This window comes from Cantharellus anzutake, assembly GCF_015039405.1.
Source record: "Cantharellus anzutake strain C23 chromosome Unknown EI90scaffold_93, whole genome shotgun sequence".
Classification (NCBI taxonomy): domain Eukaryota; kingdom Fungi; phylum Basidiomycota; class Agaricomycetes; order Cantharellales; family Hydnaceae; genus Cantharellus; species Cantharellus anzutake.
This window is the reverse complement of record NW_024067043.1, coordinates 222084-238196: the sequence shown is the minus strand read 5'-3', so window position 1 is coordinate 238196 and position 16113 is coordinate 222084. Positions and strand designations below refer to the sequence as shown.

Sequence of the window (16113 nt, the reverse complement as noted above, 5' to 3'; positions counted from 1 at the left end):
GGTAACTCTAGTTGATTTTTCTACTGAGGCGTAACCTATGTACAAGTGGGATATATATATGGTTACAGCGGGGACGGGTCCGCAATTGGCGGAACCGAACGGAGCGGAGCTAATGGGGTTTAATCATTAGCCGACTGAATATTACCGATGAGTCGGTTCGCAGGGTTAGCGGAAAGGCAGGCGATAACCCAGAAACGGAAAGGAGGGATAGGCCCGAAGGTGGGCTCTGCAGGGCAGGCGAGTGTGTATTGCCCAGTGGAGGCGGGGGTGCGCTAGCGGACGTCGGAGCTGTCCGGAAGTCTTCGGGGCTCCGTACTTAGGGAGGCGTAGGTAATAAATTGAAATGAGGGGGTGGTGACCATCGAGGGGCGCCGAGAGGATTGCAGAATACGGGGGCTCCGAGGTTAGTGAGGGAGGAGTGGAGTTGGATCGGAGGGATCGGAGGGACCGGAAGTCGATGGCCGGGGATGGATATGACAAGCTCGCCAACCTGGAAAGTGGGTAAGTCCATCTTGGGTTTTCCCTTTCTTCTCATATTTGTCCTGTATTATGTATATAGGTCATGTACTGTAGTTGATGGCACTTCAGTGCAAAATTGATGACTAGATCCCCCCAGAGTTTGCACCCTCCCCTATGGTCCACAGCCTACTGGTGTAACCAGCCCTATCCAGGGCACAACCTACTGTGGGTAAGAAGATGAGAAGGAAGCTAACTTCTCATCTTCCCACAGTGGCCACCATATCAGGAAAACTTCTGGGAATATCCAGTCACATGAAGGCAGGATCCAGGGCCGGATCATGTGGCGCACAGAGCATGCGGTGCGGGAATGCGCACGGGAAATGTAGCAGGTCCGGACGCGGGTCCGGGTCCAGGCTAGTCAGGGTGTGTGCCCTGACACCGTTCTAAAGTTAAGGACCCAACAATAGCGTAATTGAATGTTGGCACAGCGCTCCCCTCTGAGTCGCTGAGGTCACAGTCCCTCCACTTGTCCTCTACCTCTGGCCTCCCTTCCAGGGAAAGGTCCAGACATGCTCATTCCCCTTTTGCTGTGTTCTGACAAGAATGGTGAAATCCAATGATAATGTTGTATGGTTTAGCCTGTGTTATTCAGTATTTTCAAAGTTGTTTATGATAGAGGGCATTTTGACAGGGGCCCAAGGGTCCCCCCCAACCCGAACTAATTGGTGTTTTTACCCTATAATATATTTCCCTCATTTTTTCTAATTAATTATGAGTGTCCATGATATAATTCAATTTCAATTTAAAGATTCAGTCATATGAGTTTTGAAGCTTTTAAAGTGAAATCAAAACATAAAGAACCCTAAGAAACAGTATTGCCACATGTTGGAACATTGCAGCTAGATAAACTCTGGTTCTTGAGATATTCATGCCTCCACGTGACCCTAGCTGCATGTATATAATAGTGCCTGGGGTGGGAACAGAAGAAGCAGCCTTCTTCTCAACTTCCCACTTCAGACTAAGTGGTCAGGGATGCTCACCCCGCAACGGGATCACTGCTATGCACAGCTGCTATTCGTCCCACTGAGTCCTGCATGCAGGGACCTCGCCACTTTCGGAGCTGTCCCTGACACCCATCATCCAATGAACACAAACCATAAACAGGGAGGAAGTAATGGTGGGGAATACTTCTGGGACCATCCATTTTGGGAAACTGAGTTGCCCAGTGTCATATCCGTGCATACCTGATCCCGACCCGACTCCCAGACCTCCTTCTTCACCACCTCTGGAGTCCTACCCTACCGCTGTCCGTTCCAACATTCACCTTTGGTCCTGGCACCACACCTCCTCCCACCTCCCATGCTACCTCCACTCCTCCGTCCCTCTCCTCCCCTATCTCCGTCCACTCCGATACTAACCTCGGACTGAACACCACCCCTCTCACCACCCTCCTACTACTCCTCCTCCTACTCCTCCGCTCCTTCCTCACAACACCTCCACCCTTCTGTCATCCTCCTACGCTTCTCCCATCTGAGCCACGTCATCTCCACACACAGCTGCACCTCCCTGGGTGTCTCTGCAGGAGATCCTGGAGGTGGCCACTCAGTAGGCAGGAGTGTGCGTGGCATGTGCGGCGACCAGGGGGGGGGGGGGTTAGGTATGTAGTGGTACATGGAGAAGGGGAAATCGACCATAGAATAGAAATAGAGAGAAAAGGGGGACAATAGAGAAGGAGAGATGGGGAGTGGTAGCAGGGTAGTGCAGTACGGGGTGGGGCGCAGCATGGTGTCAGGCGGGTGGCAGGGTCAGGTGGGTGTGCCCTGACCCTGACAATGGGCCACCAGTCAGATGATTTTTCAGGATGGATCAATCATGTCCCCATCAGTAGAACAAAGTGGAGTGTCCAGTGGTGGTTGGGATACATTCCAGATCAGGTGATTGAGCTATGTTCATGGTTTCCTGAGTTCCTCCAGCTATGTGACCCTTTCGCTATCAATGGTGAGCCAGCTCTCACCTTGCAGTGGCTCATCAAGTTTGCATTGCATCTGGACACCACTTTGGAGCAATATCATCTGCTAAGCAACATTTACTTGTGCATTGCCACTCTGAAGGAGATGGGGATGAGGGAGCCCTGAAGTTTCTTGTGAGTGCAATGAGGCATTTTGTATGCTAATGATTAACCAGGATTTACATTGTTGCCCAACCACTCAATGGCAAGACCCTTTCTTATCCATTATAGATGTTACTGACAATTTTACAGTTACTCTCATGTCAGCCCTCTCATTATGGCGATTTTGATTTCTCCTCTTGTCCTACTTCTCAACACTACCCTCACAAACCCAATGACGCTCCCTACAATGAACACATTACTATTGCATGCCACCCTCTGCAGGGGATTTATCCAAATATCTCAAGGAGACCTGGATGCATTCCATGTGGCATGGAGAGTGGTATTGCCTCACATACCTGAGTCTGTTGATCAGACACCCAGTCCTCCCCTTGACAACACTGACAAAGAGGGACCTCCCACTCAAACCAATGAGGGACCTTCCACTTCCACTCACACTGATGAAAGGCCTTCCACTCAAACTAATGCTGAGCCTTCCACTTCCACTCACACTGACAAAGGGCCTTCCACTCAAACTATGCCAAGCTTCCACTTCTACTCACACTGATGAACCTTCCACTCAGACTAATGCTGAGCCCTCCACTTCCACTCAAACACCTGAGGGGCCTTCCACTTCAACAAATAGGAGGTCTGGGTGCAAGAGACTTGGTGCTTGAGAACCAACATCTGCTCAAACTAACGAATCATCATCTGTTGGCCAAAGAAAAAGATGCAGGAATGGGGGAGGTGGTAGTGGTGTCCAACCAAAGAAAAGGAAACATACCCAGAAACTGGAAGCTCCTCGCATCAACAAAATTCATGTGACCAGGGAAGAAACAGTGACATGTGTCCTCTGGGAAGAAGTTGTCACCTCTTGGTTCGGCATCAACACCATATACACATCCAGAGCTCCAGCGAGGGTCTCTCCAGATCCAGAGGCAAATGCCAAGGCAAGTTTCCCATGTGTTGAGTGATTGAAACTGACAGGGCCAGTAGCTCCTCCACAGTGTCCAGTTGCACACCATCTCACTTGTTCCAAGACCTGCTCCTGTAGGAGACAAACTTGAAGGAGTTGCTGAGAAACTAACATTTGAATTTCTGCACTGTGACTCTGTGAGCCTTTCCTCATTCCCTTCCCACATTGACGACTTCAATGTAGCTCTGCAGGCCTCATACTGTAGCTTCATTAGCTATGTGGAATCACTGCAGCATGACAAAAACTGGATGCCCACCACACTACCACTTGGCCATGTGCTACAAATGGAACCACATGTATTCCAGGAAATGCTGGACACTGTTGGCCCTCTCATCTTGGTCAGCCCACCAGAGGCACTTGAATTTGACATTTCGACACTTTTTGGTCTGATGGACTTTCAGGGTGTCTCACAGTGTATAGGTAAGTCCATGTCCTCCTTCCATTGGGCTCACTGACATGGTTCTCAGACTCCAATGGGGATGAGGACTAGATCCTGGAGATGCCAGCAGGTGATGCTGCTCATGAAATGTGTCATTGGTCCACATCCAGGCCATTGATCATGGAGCATGTCCCAGCAACTGCTGGGATGTATCAAGCTGTAGAGTGGTGAGTCTCTTTATTATGTCCCATATGTAGCTTACATGTTACAGGTTCCTCAACACTCATGACATGGCACTAGCTGAATTCCCTGTTGGCCAGTATAATGCTCAGCAGATAATGTCCAGGGAGCCCAGTGAAGACTCACACATTCCAACACAACAGGATGATCAAATTACACAGCCCACACAGGCATCCATATGGCCTCACTCTCAGCATGGTTGAGCATGAACAAACCATGACCCAACATTCCATTTTGAAGAATTTCCAGCAGAAAACACCCAATTTCCTCAGAACAATTTATGGGCTGGCAACCATACTTTCTAAAACTGAGAATGTAGGATCCAGCCTTTTCAATGGCCTCATACTGATCCACTCACATAGATCACCGAGTACTGCTTGCTTGAGGTCACATATTGAGTCACAAGTTCACTGGTACACCAATCATGATTTACTCTGCACCAATCCAGATTTTGATGGGCAAGCCTGCTATGATTCTGTAATGGTAGACACTGTTAGAGACCCGAAGTGAGATGAAGGAGATGTCTCCATGGTGGAGAGGGCTTTGGCCTCAGCAACTCAGACCAGGAGCGCTGTGCCTAGTTACACGTCCGTGCCCTAATTTACAGTATATATAGTGACAGTAAGGGTGGGCCTGTGAATGGCAGGACCAAGCAGAGCGGAACTAACGGAGTTAAATGTTAGCTGACTGACAAGTTGGGTTACAGGGTTAGCAGAATGGCAGGCTATAACCCAGAAATGGAAAGGAGGGATAGGCCCAGAGGTAGACTTGCAGGGCAAGCAAGTGAATTGCCCAGCAGGAGCGGGAGTGTGCTAGTGGACATCAGGGCTGTCCAGAGGCCTTCAGGGCTCTGTACTTAGGGAGGCATAGGTAATATATTGAATTGATGGGGTGGTGACCATCGAGGGAGTTGGAGGTGATTGTGGAATACGGGGACTCCAAGGTTAGTGACGAAGGAGCAGAGGTAGTCTGGAAGGATCAGAGGTAGTGGAGGATGATGGCTGTAGATGGATATGACATTCTCCTGCATCATGAATATTTATTGGTATACAACTTATGGATTCAAATGCATTCCATGCATTAATGAGGTTATCATCAATTGGGCCATTGCAATTGTCCCCCCTGTGGACCCAGCCCATGTCCTTGAATGCATCATGAAGAGTGTGGATGTCACCTGCATGGATTTGTTGACATGCTTTGTAGCCCCCCAAATGAGTTTCTTCATCAACTTCATCCCCAGACTCATCACCAATGCCCTGGAGCTGTTGAACAAAAAGAGTGGGGTTCTGGATGTACTCATTTTTGTTTTGCATCAAATTCTTGGCATGGCCAATGACAAAGTCGAAGTCATTGGGATCTTCGTCAGTCCAAGGTTTAAAGGCATGAAGAAGTGAGAGGTAGAGAAATGGAGTAATGCCATTGCCTTGCATCAGGGGGTGACAGCATTTGGTATCTTGACAGGAAAGGAGCACCATGGTGATGCAGAATTTGGATGAGAGGTGATGGGTATTTGAACCCTTTCCCTCAGCAATCTTGATTGGCTGGTATACAGCCATTGCCCAGTGAAGATGGTTTTTTTGAATTACAGTATGCAACATGGTCTTGCTGTGTTTGCAATTGCATGTTCCACGTGTGAAAGACTTCCTGAGTTGTCTGCCAATACTGACACTCCTGGTGCCAGCTGAGTTCCAATACCCCAGATCTGAAGATACCATTGTTGTGTGGATCTGGTTTATTGGGGAAGGAGTAATCCACTGAGGCCTTTCCCTTTCCCTTCGCTTTCTCTTTGTAGACGCTCACTTTGGTGAAGAAATCTGAAGGGAATTTAGTATCTTTAGGGACTGGAATTGGAACATAGTCAGGACTATGTGTCATCTCGATGACCCAGTTGGAATCTTGCTTTCTGGCCCAGGTAATAGCCTATTGCCCATTTCCATCCCCTTTTGGGAGGACCGATTTGGACAAATTTGGTATCAGCAGAAAGCTACAATTTAGGAGGATTTATTGGAGCAGTGGGAGAAGGATGAGGAGTAGCAGTTTGGGTTTGGTTATATTCATTTCATTCATTTTATATTACCTATATTGCTTTTGATGTGGGTTTATTTCCATCACTTTCTTTTCTATTCTGTGGCCCCATGGACCATTCATTCCTGGGCACATGGATTTTCCAGTATTTTCCTGTATGATACAAAGGACTTCCCCCCTCAGATTTGCAGTACCCTTTTGTCTAGAAGATCAGCCATGCCAGAGCACATCTAGAAAACAGCCTAGGACTCCTGATGATTGTCAAGAGTGACCAGGAGTGAGTGTTGATTTTTAGAGATTTTTGTTGATTGTCAGTAGCACCTAGGGCTCCAGGTGGATCGGATTATCCCGGATGATCCGGAATTTTCAATCCCGGATGCCGGATTAGGATTGGGGGTCAGGATGTATTCTTGATCCGGGATTGGCATCTGGGATGGAGTCCCATTGCTAGCATGCAACTAATGGCCCCCTTATTGGTTTGGGGGCCTCCGAAATTATTGTATTGTAGCAAAGTCATCTGAGATATTTTAACTCCTGACTCATTGTCCGTGCACATTGCTGGCTGCTGTCCAGAGGGGTGTCAAGACTGGTTCCCACGGTCTAGACACACTTTACATAGTTGGATAGCCCTATTGAATAGCTTCCAGAATATACAATTTGAGAGTGAATTGACCAATAAATTATCGAGAAAAATGCAAAATACTTTTTTGGACGCGAGTCTGCAAATACTTGTGGCTGTCCAAACTCACTGTCTGTGCACAATGCTGGCCACTGTCCAGAGGGGTGTCAGGTCTGTTTCCCACGGTGTTGACACACTTTACACCAATGGATAACCCATTTGAATAGCTTCCAGAATATACAATTTGAGACTAAATTGACCAGTAAATTATCGAGAAAAATGCAAAATACTTTTTTGGACACGAGTCTTTTGGGGTAACTCAATGTCTGTACTCATGCTGACCACTGTGTAAAGGGGTGTCAGGACTGTTTCCCACAGTGTCAACACACTTTACATTGATGAATAGCCCATTTGAATAGCTTCCAAATTTATTGTATGATCGGAATTCAGGTAAATACATGTTAAAATACAAAGAAATCTTAAGATGTTATTATCCTGGATCATCCTGGATCATCCGGGATTTTCATCTGGCGGATCCGGATTGGCCATTGGGAGGTTGTCCCAATCCAGGATTTCTGATCCTAATCCGATCCTATCCGATCCACCCGGACCCCTAGTGGCCAGGCACCCTGGGGCTGCCTGAGTCACTCCTCCCTCCCATTCTTGGGAGGAAGGGTTGTAGGACCCAGTAGGGTACTACAGGAAGTGTAGGAATGGGAGCTCAACCACCAGTGGGGGGGGTGGGAGCAGGAAGAGTGAGGTCCGGTGTCTGAGCACTCACTGGGCCATTGAGGTTTTCTCACAGATTATAAGAATATCGATGTAGACATCGATATGGGTCAAGTCAGATGTTACAGGGAAGGTTCACAGTGGTGGCACAATGGTGGCAGTTACAATTGTGGTACAAGGTTTTGGAGGTTGTATATTTGATAAGGAAAGACATTTTTTGGCTCCAATGTCAGAAAATTGTGAGATCAATCAAAAGCACAAGACTTGACATTTAAAATGCCAAAATTTGACATTTAAACATGAATTTTGGCATCTAAATGTTGTGATAAATTGTTTATGGCATTTTTTGATATTATTGAATGTGTTTTTATACCCCTCAAACACTCTGAATATGTTTTTAATAACTTAATAAATGTGTCATAAATGCTTCCTACAGCATCAAAATCGTCAAAAACCCATCTCATATAACACATAAAGCACCACCACAACTGACCAATGTATTCTCATCAGCTGTTGGGTAGTTGTTGTAAAAAAATGCCATGAAACGTTTCCCGGGTGTTTAAACAAACAGGATTTTCCAACAAACTCCCTTGATGGTCACCACCCCTTCAATTCAATATATTACCTATGCCTCCCTAAGTATGGAACCCCAAAGGCCTCCAGACAGCTCCGACATCTGCTAGTGCACTCCTGCCCCCGCTGGACAATTCACTTGCTTGCCCTGCAAGTCGACCTTCAGGCCTATCCCTCCTTTCCATTTCTGGGTTATAGCCTGCCATTCCACTAACCCCATAACCCGACTTGTCAGTAATATTCAGTTGGCTAATGTTTAACTCCGTTAGCTCCACTCCACTCAGTCCTGCCATTCACAGGCCTGCCCTTGCTGTAACTATATATACTTAACTTGTAGATAGGTTACACCCTAGTGATAAAATTGACTAGAGTTGATCCCCCTTTTAGTTCTTGCTGCCAGTAAAGTAAATTAGGGCATGGACATGTTACTAGGCACAGTGCTCCTGGTCTGAGTCGCTGAGGCCAAAGCCCTCCACCATGGAGACATCTCCTTCATCTTGCTTCCGGTCTCTAACACATGCCCACAACTATACAGTTCCTAGAGTTGTGTAGTGTGACCGAGAGGGAACATCCAGGTGGCAGGCCCAGTGAGTGTGGGAAGATTCTGGGTGCTTGCCCTGAATCTTCCCACAGTTGTGGCTGTGCTGGTTTCTGGGTGAGCTGCTTGCTCAGAAAGTTCCCACACTATCCCATGTGCATGTATACACAACACACAAGGGCAACAACGAGGCAACAATGGAGGAACGGAAGGAAGGGAGTGGTTGGGGAGTCTGGGGCACCCTAGGGAAGGGTGCTGAACCCTGACACTTTATTCCTTGTTCCTTTGTCAAGGTGTTCTTTTCTTCACCATTTATTTCATTTTTTTCTCTGTCAAAAAAATTGCCATATATATGGATCACTGTACTTTCCATATAAAGAAATTACCCAATTAGGAACCTATCCTATAAGGAAATTTTCATTTTGGGAAGGGCCTGGCAGGCCACTAGGATGGGAGAAAAACCATTGGCTCATGCATGGGTAAGCATCCACTCTTTGGTAAGATGCTACACAAAGATGTGGATCAGCACAATCCTCTCATATCCATGTATCTGTACCACATTCCATTCGCTTCCATCAACCCACCTCTCCATTCCACCCACCCTACCTCCATTTTCTGTAATCACCTCTAACACCCCCTATGGTCATCACTGTCACAACCATACATCCTGACCCTGACTTCCACTCTCATTAGCATCCCACATCATCTACTGCCATTAGCATCCCATATCTTTGAAACTTTGTATTACTGTATAGTACAATGCCCAATTAATATATTATATCAAAACTGCCCAGGTAACTAATCAATTCTTCCCAGGGTACCCTGTCATAATGGCCCCATCAGACTGTGTATCTGATAGGAGGTCCCAGTACTTGAAATCTAATAGTGATGGGGCACCAGGCCAACCCATTACAATTTGCCCAGGTTACTTCCCACTGTATGACATGTGATCTGTCCATATCTCTCACCTGGGAAATTGCCTTGAGGCTTCTCACCTTGTGCTCATGCCAGCCAGGTGTCTGGGGATGACTCCCAGGTCCCCATGACCCTCCCCTATGGCCCACAGCCTCAAGTCTAGCCAGCCCTATCAAGGGCACAATCCTACTGTGGGTCAGAGATGAGAAGGAAGTTAACTTCTCATCTTCCCACAGTGGCCACAATAGATCGAAAACTTCCAGAGATATCCAGAAGTCACATGAGACCTGAGACCCAGGGCCCAGGGCATCCAGCTGCATGGAGTGTCTGGCACAGGGTGCGCACGGGAAGCGCAACAGCTGGGTGTGGGCGCAGGTGTGGGTGCGAGTGTGGGTGTGGATGCGGGTATGGGCTAGGTCAGGGTGTATTCCCTGACACCAGGATGACCAATAATGGGGCCAGGGGAATTTCCCAAGGGGTTGGTTCAAACAATTGTGGGATGCAATGGTGCCTGTTAGAGACAGGGGTCTTGGCCAGTTCCAGAGTGGAAATGGAGACTTAGTGAGGAGGGACCTTGGCCTCAGCAACTCAAGCAGAGTGCTGTGCCATTGCTGTTTGTCCTTTTGGTCCTTAATTTCAGACATAGCAAGAGTTAAGTCTCTAGGGGCATCCAAGTTGGTTGAAGTCGATTTCTAGTCAGCTCAGGGTGATTACTGACTGAGGAACCAGGATTGAAAGTCCAAGGAATATTGGCAATGGTGTTTATGTGAAATGAGGTCACCAATGCAAGACTTAAGCTGTTATAGGAATGGAGTCTCTTGCGACCGTGTCGACTGAATGTCAACCACAGCAGGTCCTCCTTCTCCACATCCTCCCTTCTCTTTCTTACATTCTCCCCGCTTCCCCCCTTCTTACACACTCACTCTGTGCTAAGCTTTCCCTTATTGGGTTTTGGTGCTGGCCAGATTACTCATTCTATTTCATGAGATTTCTCATGATCATTTCTTATTCAATAGTTAGCGTCACATTCATGTACGGCTACAGCTGAAAAGATGGAACTTAACGAATAACACACCCTCATCTTCTGTGCAACAACTGTAAACCTCCTTGTGCCAACACTGTAACGTCTGTGTAAGATTGTATATGTCTCGGTCACCATCTATATGGGTCATCCCTACTGAGGTTGACGACTCTAGCCATGGATCGTTGAGTTCGCACACGACTCAACTCAGGTATGCACAAACACCTTTTGTTATGACTCACGTTGCTTGCCCAGGTACTGGGCTCATGTCTGCCTCACCTTATGGTGAGCATCTGGTTAACTCTATGGACAGATTGGTATTTGATACAAGCCCGCTCCCCTCATCGCCGGTACACTTTCGCAAGCGCCAAGTAGCCGTCGATCCCACCACATGTCGTTTGACCTATGATCGACTAACCCCTCCATCACCGGTACACTCTTACGAGCGCCAAGTACCTGTTGACACGAATACAGACCATTTGCCAAACGAACAGTCTCATACCTCGTTGCCGGTATGCCCATCTGGGTGCCAAGTATCCGTCAACCCAGCCTCAAGTAGCTCCCTCAAGGAGCTGGAATCTCACTCGTTGCGGGTACACCCATCTGGGTGCCAAGTACCCATCAACCAAATCTCAGGAAGCTCCCTCAAGGAGCTGTTATATCATTCACTACTGGTACGCTCCCTCAAGCGCCAAGTACCCGCTAGCCCTTTGTCCTCGACTGGTCCCGTTCTGGATATTCCCTTTGCCAGTGATCCTATACACCCGTGCACGGTATGCTCACATAACGAGTGCCAAGCATCCATCATAGCAGACTCCCATTCACCACGAGGTCTCAGCTTTCTGTCAAAAGCTCCAACAATACTCATTACACGACTATGCCACCCTACATACACGAGGTCGATGATTCCAAGTCGTCTATAAGGATGGAAAGAAATGGATTACCCATGACCCATTTCTTTAACATAAGCTGGGGTGGTGTCAAAGTCTGAGGTCAGGACCAAGATGGGATCTCAGAGTGGAGGTATGATTGGTGTCTGAGTTCAGGGTATGGGATGAGAACAGGAGGTTGTACCTTGGCAGAGATTAGTCAAGAGAGAGTCAGGAGGAGTGGAAGGTGGGGTCAGATCCAAAGGTGGGGATCAGAGCAGATGGGAATAGGGTAGGACTCTGTAGGTGGTGGAAAGGGTCTGGGAGTTGAAACAGGATTGGGTATGTATGGATATGACAGTGCCCCACATTGCACTGAACCCTGGACTTTCTCAGTATGCCTTGTGGAGAGACTTCCACAATGTATGTTGTGGTACTGTGAGGTTAGGAATGAGATTCAATTTTTGTGCAGTATCCCAACAAATCACCAGCTACTTACTCTTGTTACCACCAAAAATTCTGTGACAATTTTTCCCAAGCAGTGAGTGAGTACCTCAGGGAACATAGAAACCTTCCAGTGAGACCAGAGGTGACACTGACAAGGAGGCCAGAGGGTTGCTCCAAGGAGCACCCAGCTTTCTTGAAAGATGAATGGGCTGTGGGACTACAATGGGTTCTGACCAGGGAGGCCCTGTCAAGTGTGGACACCAATGTGGAGAGTTGGCAAGAATTTAGCATGGAGGTATCCTCTGACCCCTGCAACAGCTTTCCCCTGTATTAAAAGCAGCCATCATACTTCTGCTCATTTGTAATTATACCATAGCTGATTCGTGCTATATCTTTGTTACACAATACCTTTGTGGGCTGTTGCTGTTCTTGGACTCACTCTCCTGCAATATATATATTGATGCATTGCATACATATTGTTACATTGCATGCATATATCGTTATGAGTAAGCACAAAACAATGGAAGGAAGACAAATTGATGTATGGGTGCCAAGAAGTTTATCCATGAGACACAATAGTTGGGTGTCATCATAGCTTGTCTACAAAACAAACCATTCTAGGATCCCCAGGTCCATCATCACCTGGACTGCATACAGCCTTCATGGAGCCACAAAGTATTCCACCAGGCAGTGAACATATCACCACCACCCTCCAGGTTGGCAGCCTTCACTTTGTTGAATTCATGCCTGAATTCACTAAAGTCCTTTGGGTGCAGATGGGCATAATGGTGGATCACACACCATCTGTTGGCTCAGGTTGCCCAACCAACAAGCAGCCACTTGTTAGCTGTCAATATGAGTCCAAGACATATGCTGTTAGCATTGTGTCATGGTGTTACATCTATCCATGGGACCACCCTGTTGTGACTGAAGGTGTCAGTTGTCAGGGGATGGTCCCCAGGTCCCCATGACCCCTCTCTATGGCCCACAGCCTAACCTGTAAACACAGCCCATCTCAGGGCATGACTACTGTGGTTAAGAAAGTGAGAAGAAGGTTAACTTCCCACTTTCCCACAGTGGCCCCAATATGGCAAAAACTTCCAGGGATACCTGGAAGTCACATGAAGAGTGGGAACCAGGCCCGGAGCATGCGGCACACAGAGTGTGCAGGGCAGAAGTGCACATGTGGGTCCGGGTCTGGGCTAGTCAGGGTGTGTGCCCTGACATCAGTTGTCAGGGATCAGCAATGACCCTGGACCCTATGCTGGCTGCACATATGCATGTGGGAAGTATGCTGGCAATTCCCATCTACTCGGCTTACCTAAGCCCTGGTGGCCTGGATCATCTCTGGCATTGTTCTGGAACATTCTATGATCATGTGATTCTATCGGCGATCTGTTTGGTTTCCTTATTGCTGGACCCTACATGTATATAGCTGACCCTAAGATGGGGACACTCCTTTCCCCCAGCTTTAATCACAACTAGGTTATCGGAGCAACCTGTGCAAGCATGTGCATCCCCTGACATCAGTCCACCCAATGTGCATGCAGAGATCAAACCATGCATTGGGGTGAGAGGAAAAATTACACTTGCATTATATCTAATAATCATTTTTAGAAAGAATAGATGGGGAATATTGGTACCATATGGCACCTGGATACCTGATTAGGCGAAATAATGAAAAAGGTAACAGTAACAATAAAAGAATATCTGAAATGATGGCAAAATATAAAAATATAAGGAAATAAGCAATATCTCAACGGATTTGTGGAATAAGAGCTGAAATTGGAAATGCGGCCAGAGATAACTCTCACGCAGCCGATAAGCATTTTTACCAATTTATTAGATGCTGTGGGAACGAGTGAGGCTGGAATTCTGGGTTGCTGCTTGAGATTCCCATGCCCACACATACTCATGACCTCCCATGCCTAACCTGTCCAATGCAGAACTCTGTCAATTCTCCACTGTTTGGGACGTTCTTGATATCATTGGAATCGTACGAATTAGCTGTCAGGAACGTGTTGGACGCTTATCCGGATGATCCGCAAGGCGTGCAAAGTCGTCTGGGCTCGTAAGGTCAGAAGGGCGGGACTTCAGTTTCAGCGACTCGGGTGGAGCGCTGCGCTTCGTTCTTACATTGTTGTCCCAATTTCAGACAGGAGCCTTACAATGAGGAGAAGAGTCTAGAGGGGGAATCCAAGTTGATATACGAACTGAGGTACATCTGGTGTAACCTACACACGTTATAAACACAAGTAACTAAATAAGACCGGCCCGGAAGGAGTGGTGGATCAAGTGCGATATTAATGAATGAAGAAAGAGACAAATAGTTAATATCGGCAAACTTGGTCAACAAAAGGCAAGCAAGAAACAAAAGGAGGAACAATAGTCTGCAAGCAAACAAAAGAGAAAAGGCCATCCAGCCATCTAGCAAGCCATCTGGCTGGCAGGCAGACAACAAAGAACCACTTGAGTGGGCAACCTTGGTTGGGAGGTACACACACAGGGGAGGAAGTGTGGATGAGGGTGACAGGTGGACAGATGGATGGATGGATGATGATGTTAATGGGTGGGATGGGCCAAGTGGCACTAGGGCACGTTGATGGAAGTGACAGATATGTTGGGTTGTGACATTAGCACTATTTTTAGATACCAAATTCATATCGAGTTGTCACATGAATGAAAGGTGGTTTTCTAATCATGGAAACAGGTATCTGAGCCAGCACTGCATGTGGGCGATTATCCTGCCTACAACAAGTCATGCTGGCAGTCTGGACACTCTTTGCTATCTCTGCTGCTGCCATTTTGTCAGGGTTCAGCACCCTGCCCTAGGGTGCCCCAGACTCCCCAACCACTCCCTTCCTCCCATTCCTTCATTGTTGCCATGTTGTTGCTTCTGTGTGTTGTGCATCCATGTGCATGGGATAGCATGGGAACTTTCTGAGCAAGCAGCTCACCCAGAAACCTGCACAGCCACAACTATGGGCACTGCCACCTGGATGTTCCCTCCAGGTCACACTACACAACTCTAGGAGCTGTATAGTTGTGGACATGTGACCCATTCCTTTATATAGCAACCAAGCAGGGAGATGAGACCTTTACCCTTCTTCTCATCTCATGCCCTGCATAGTGTGAAGATGGGCCAGATGGGGGTTGAGGCCAGGCCCTGACACATTTGAAGGCCTGTTAATTCCACCCCAAAAGAATCAACATTACCTATTGGCCCCTTCACCTCAAATATTGGTTGGGTTATAGGGTGTTTTTGGACTTGGATGCTTGATTTGGTTTGGATGCTTGACCTTTGGGATGTTGGGAGTTGGAGTGGGAACTGGATGCTGGACTCTGGATGTTGGTGTGCTGGGATGCTGGGATGCTGGAGGCTGGATGGATGATGGATGCTATTGTAAGGAATCAGTAACTCATGAAAAGTGATAGATGCTCCATGGGCTCCATGGAATTTCATGAAAATTCATGAAAATTCATGGGATTCCATGGGATTTGTTGAAATTTCATGAAATTCCATGGATTTTCTGACAAATTACATGACTTTTACAGCCTCCCATAGGTGGTCATGGGCTTCTGTGGATGTTCATGGACTCCCATGGGTGTTCATGGAATCCCATGGATATTCATGGACTCTCATGGGTGCCCATGGGTGCTCATGGACACCCATGGATGCTCATGAACTCCCAAAGGCCATTTATGTAACAGCTTCTATGTGCTTGTTATTTTGCTCTGTTACAAGGATTTGACACTCAATGCTGCCACAGTGATGTGCAGATGGTCAGAGCAGAGGGGGGGGTTTCCATTGTTCAATCAAGTGTGAAGCAAATATTGCCATAATTAATGATGAAAGTTACTGAAGACAGGCAGCACTGACATGTCTATATTCACCAATACTATTTACATAAATTTTGCTGCGATCAAAACTGATGGAGATGTATGCATGTTTTTCCCTGGGCTCCTCACATGTATGATGCACCTGTGATTGGTTGTAAGGATTATATTCCCCACCCTTAACCTTAATCCCCTCATTAATAATATATGTCACCTCATTATGGCATGTACTGATGGACTGGGAGTGTGAGGCAACACCAGTGCTTAAACAAGCACACCAACATATTCAGTGGACACTTGCAGTTGTGGCACAAAAATCAAAGTTCATATTTATTATTATAGAAATGGGATTTTCCCATTTTTAGCCTCTTACGGGCTC

The 16113-nt window shown here is 47.1% G+C and overlaps 3 protein-coding genes across 3 annotated transcripts; 2 read left to right on the top strand and 1 right to left on the bottom strand.

Annotated features, from left to right (window-relative positions):
* Window positions 1-2744: 2744 nt before the first annotated feature.
* EI90DRAFT_3132847 (uncharacterized protein) lies at window positions 2745-3134 on the top strand (the record flags this gene model as incomplete). Its single annotated transcript, XM_039064509.1, has 1 exon — window positions 2745-3134. One exon carries the CDS (start codon window positions 2745-2747, stop codon window positions 3132-3134), a length of 390 nt encoding a protein of 129 aa, XP_038909951.1.
* A 656-nt stretch (window positions 3135-3790) lies between these two features.
* Window positions 3791-4032, top strand: EI90DRAFT_3132846 (uncharacterized protein; the record flags this gene model as incomplete). Its single annotated transcript, XM_039064508.1, has 2 exons — window positions 3791-3962; window positions 4010-4032. 2 exons carry the CDS (start codon window positions 3791-3793, stop codon window positions 4030-4032), a joined length of 195 nt encoding a protein of 64 aa, XP_038909950.1.
* A 1224-nt stretch (window positions 4033-5256) lies between these two features.
* On the bottom strand, window positions 5257-6036 carry EI90DRAFT_3020859 (uncharacterized protein; the record flags this gene model as incomplete). The annotated part of the gene is made up of 3 exons (XM_039057560.1): window positions 5257-5303; window positions 5336-5614; window positions 5829-6036. 3 exons carry the CDS (start codon window positions 6034-6036, stop codon window positions 5257-5259), a joined length of 534 nt encoding a protein of 177 aa, XP_038909949.1.
* Between the last annotated feature and the right edge of the window lie 10077 nt (window positions 6037-16113).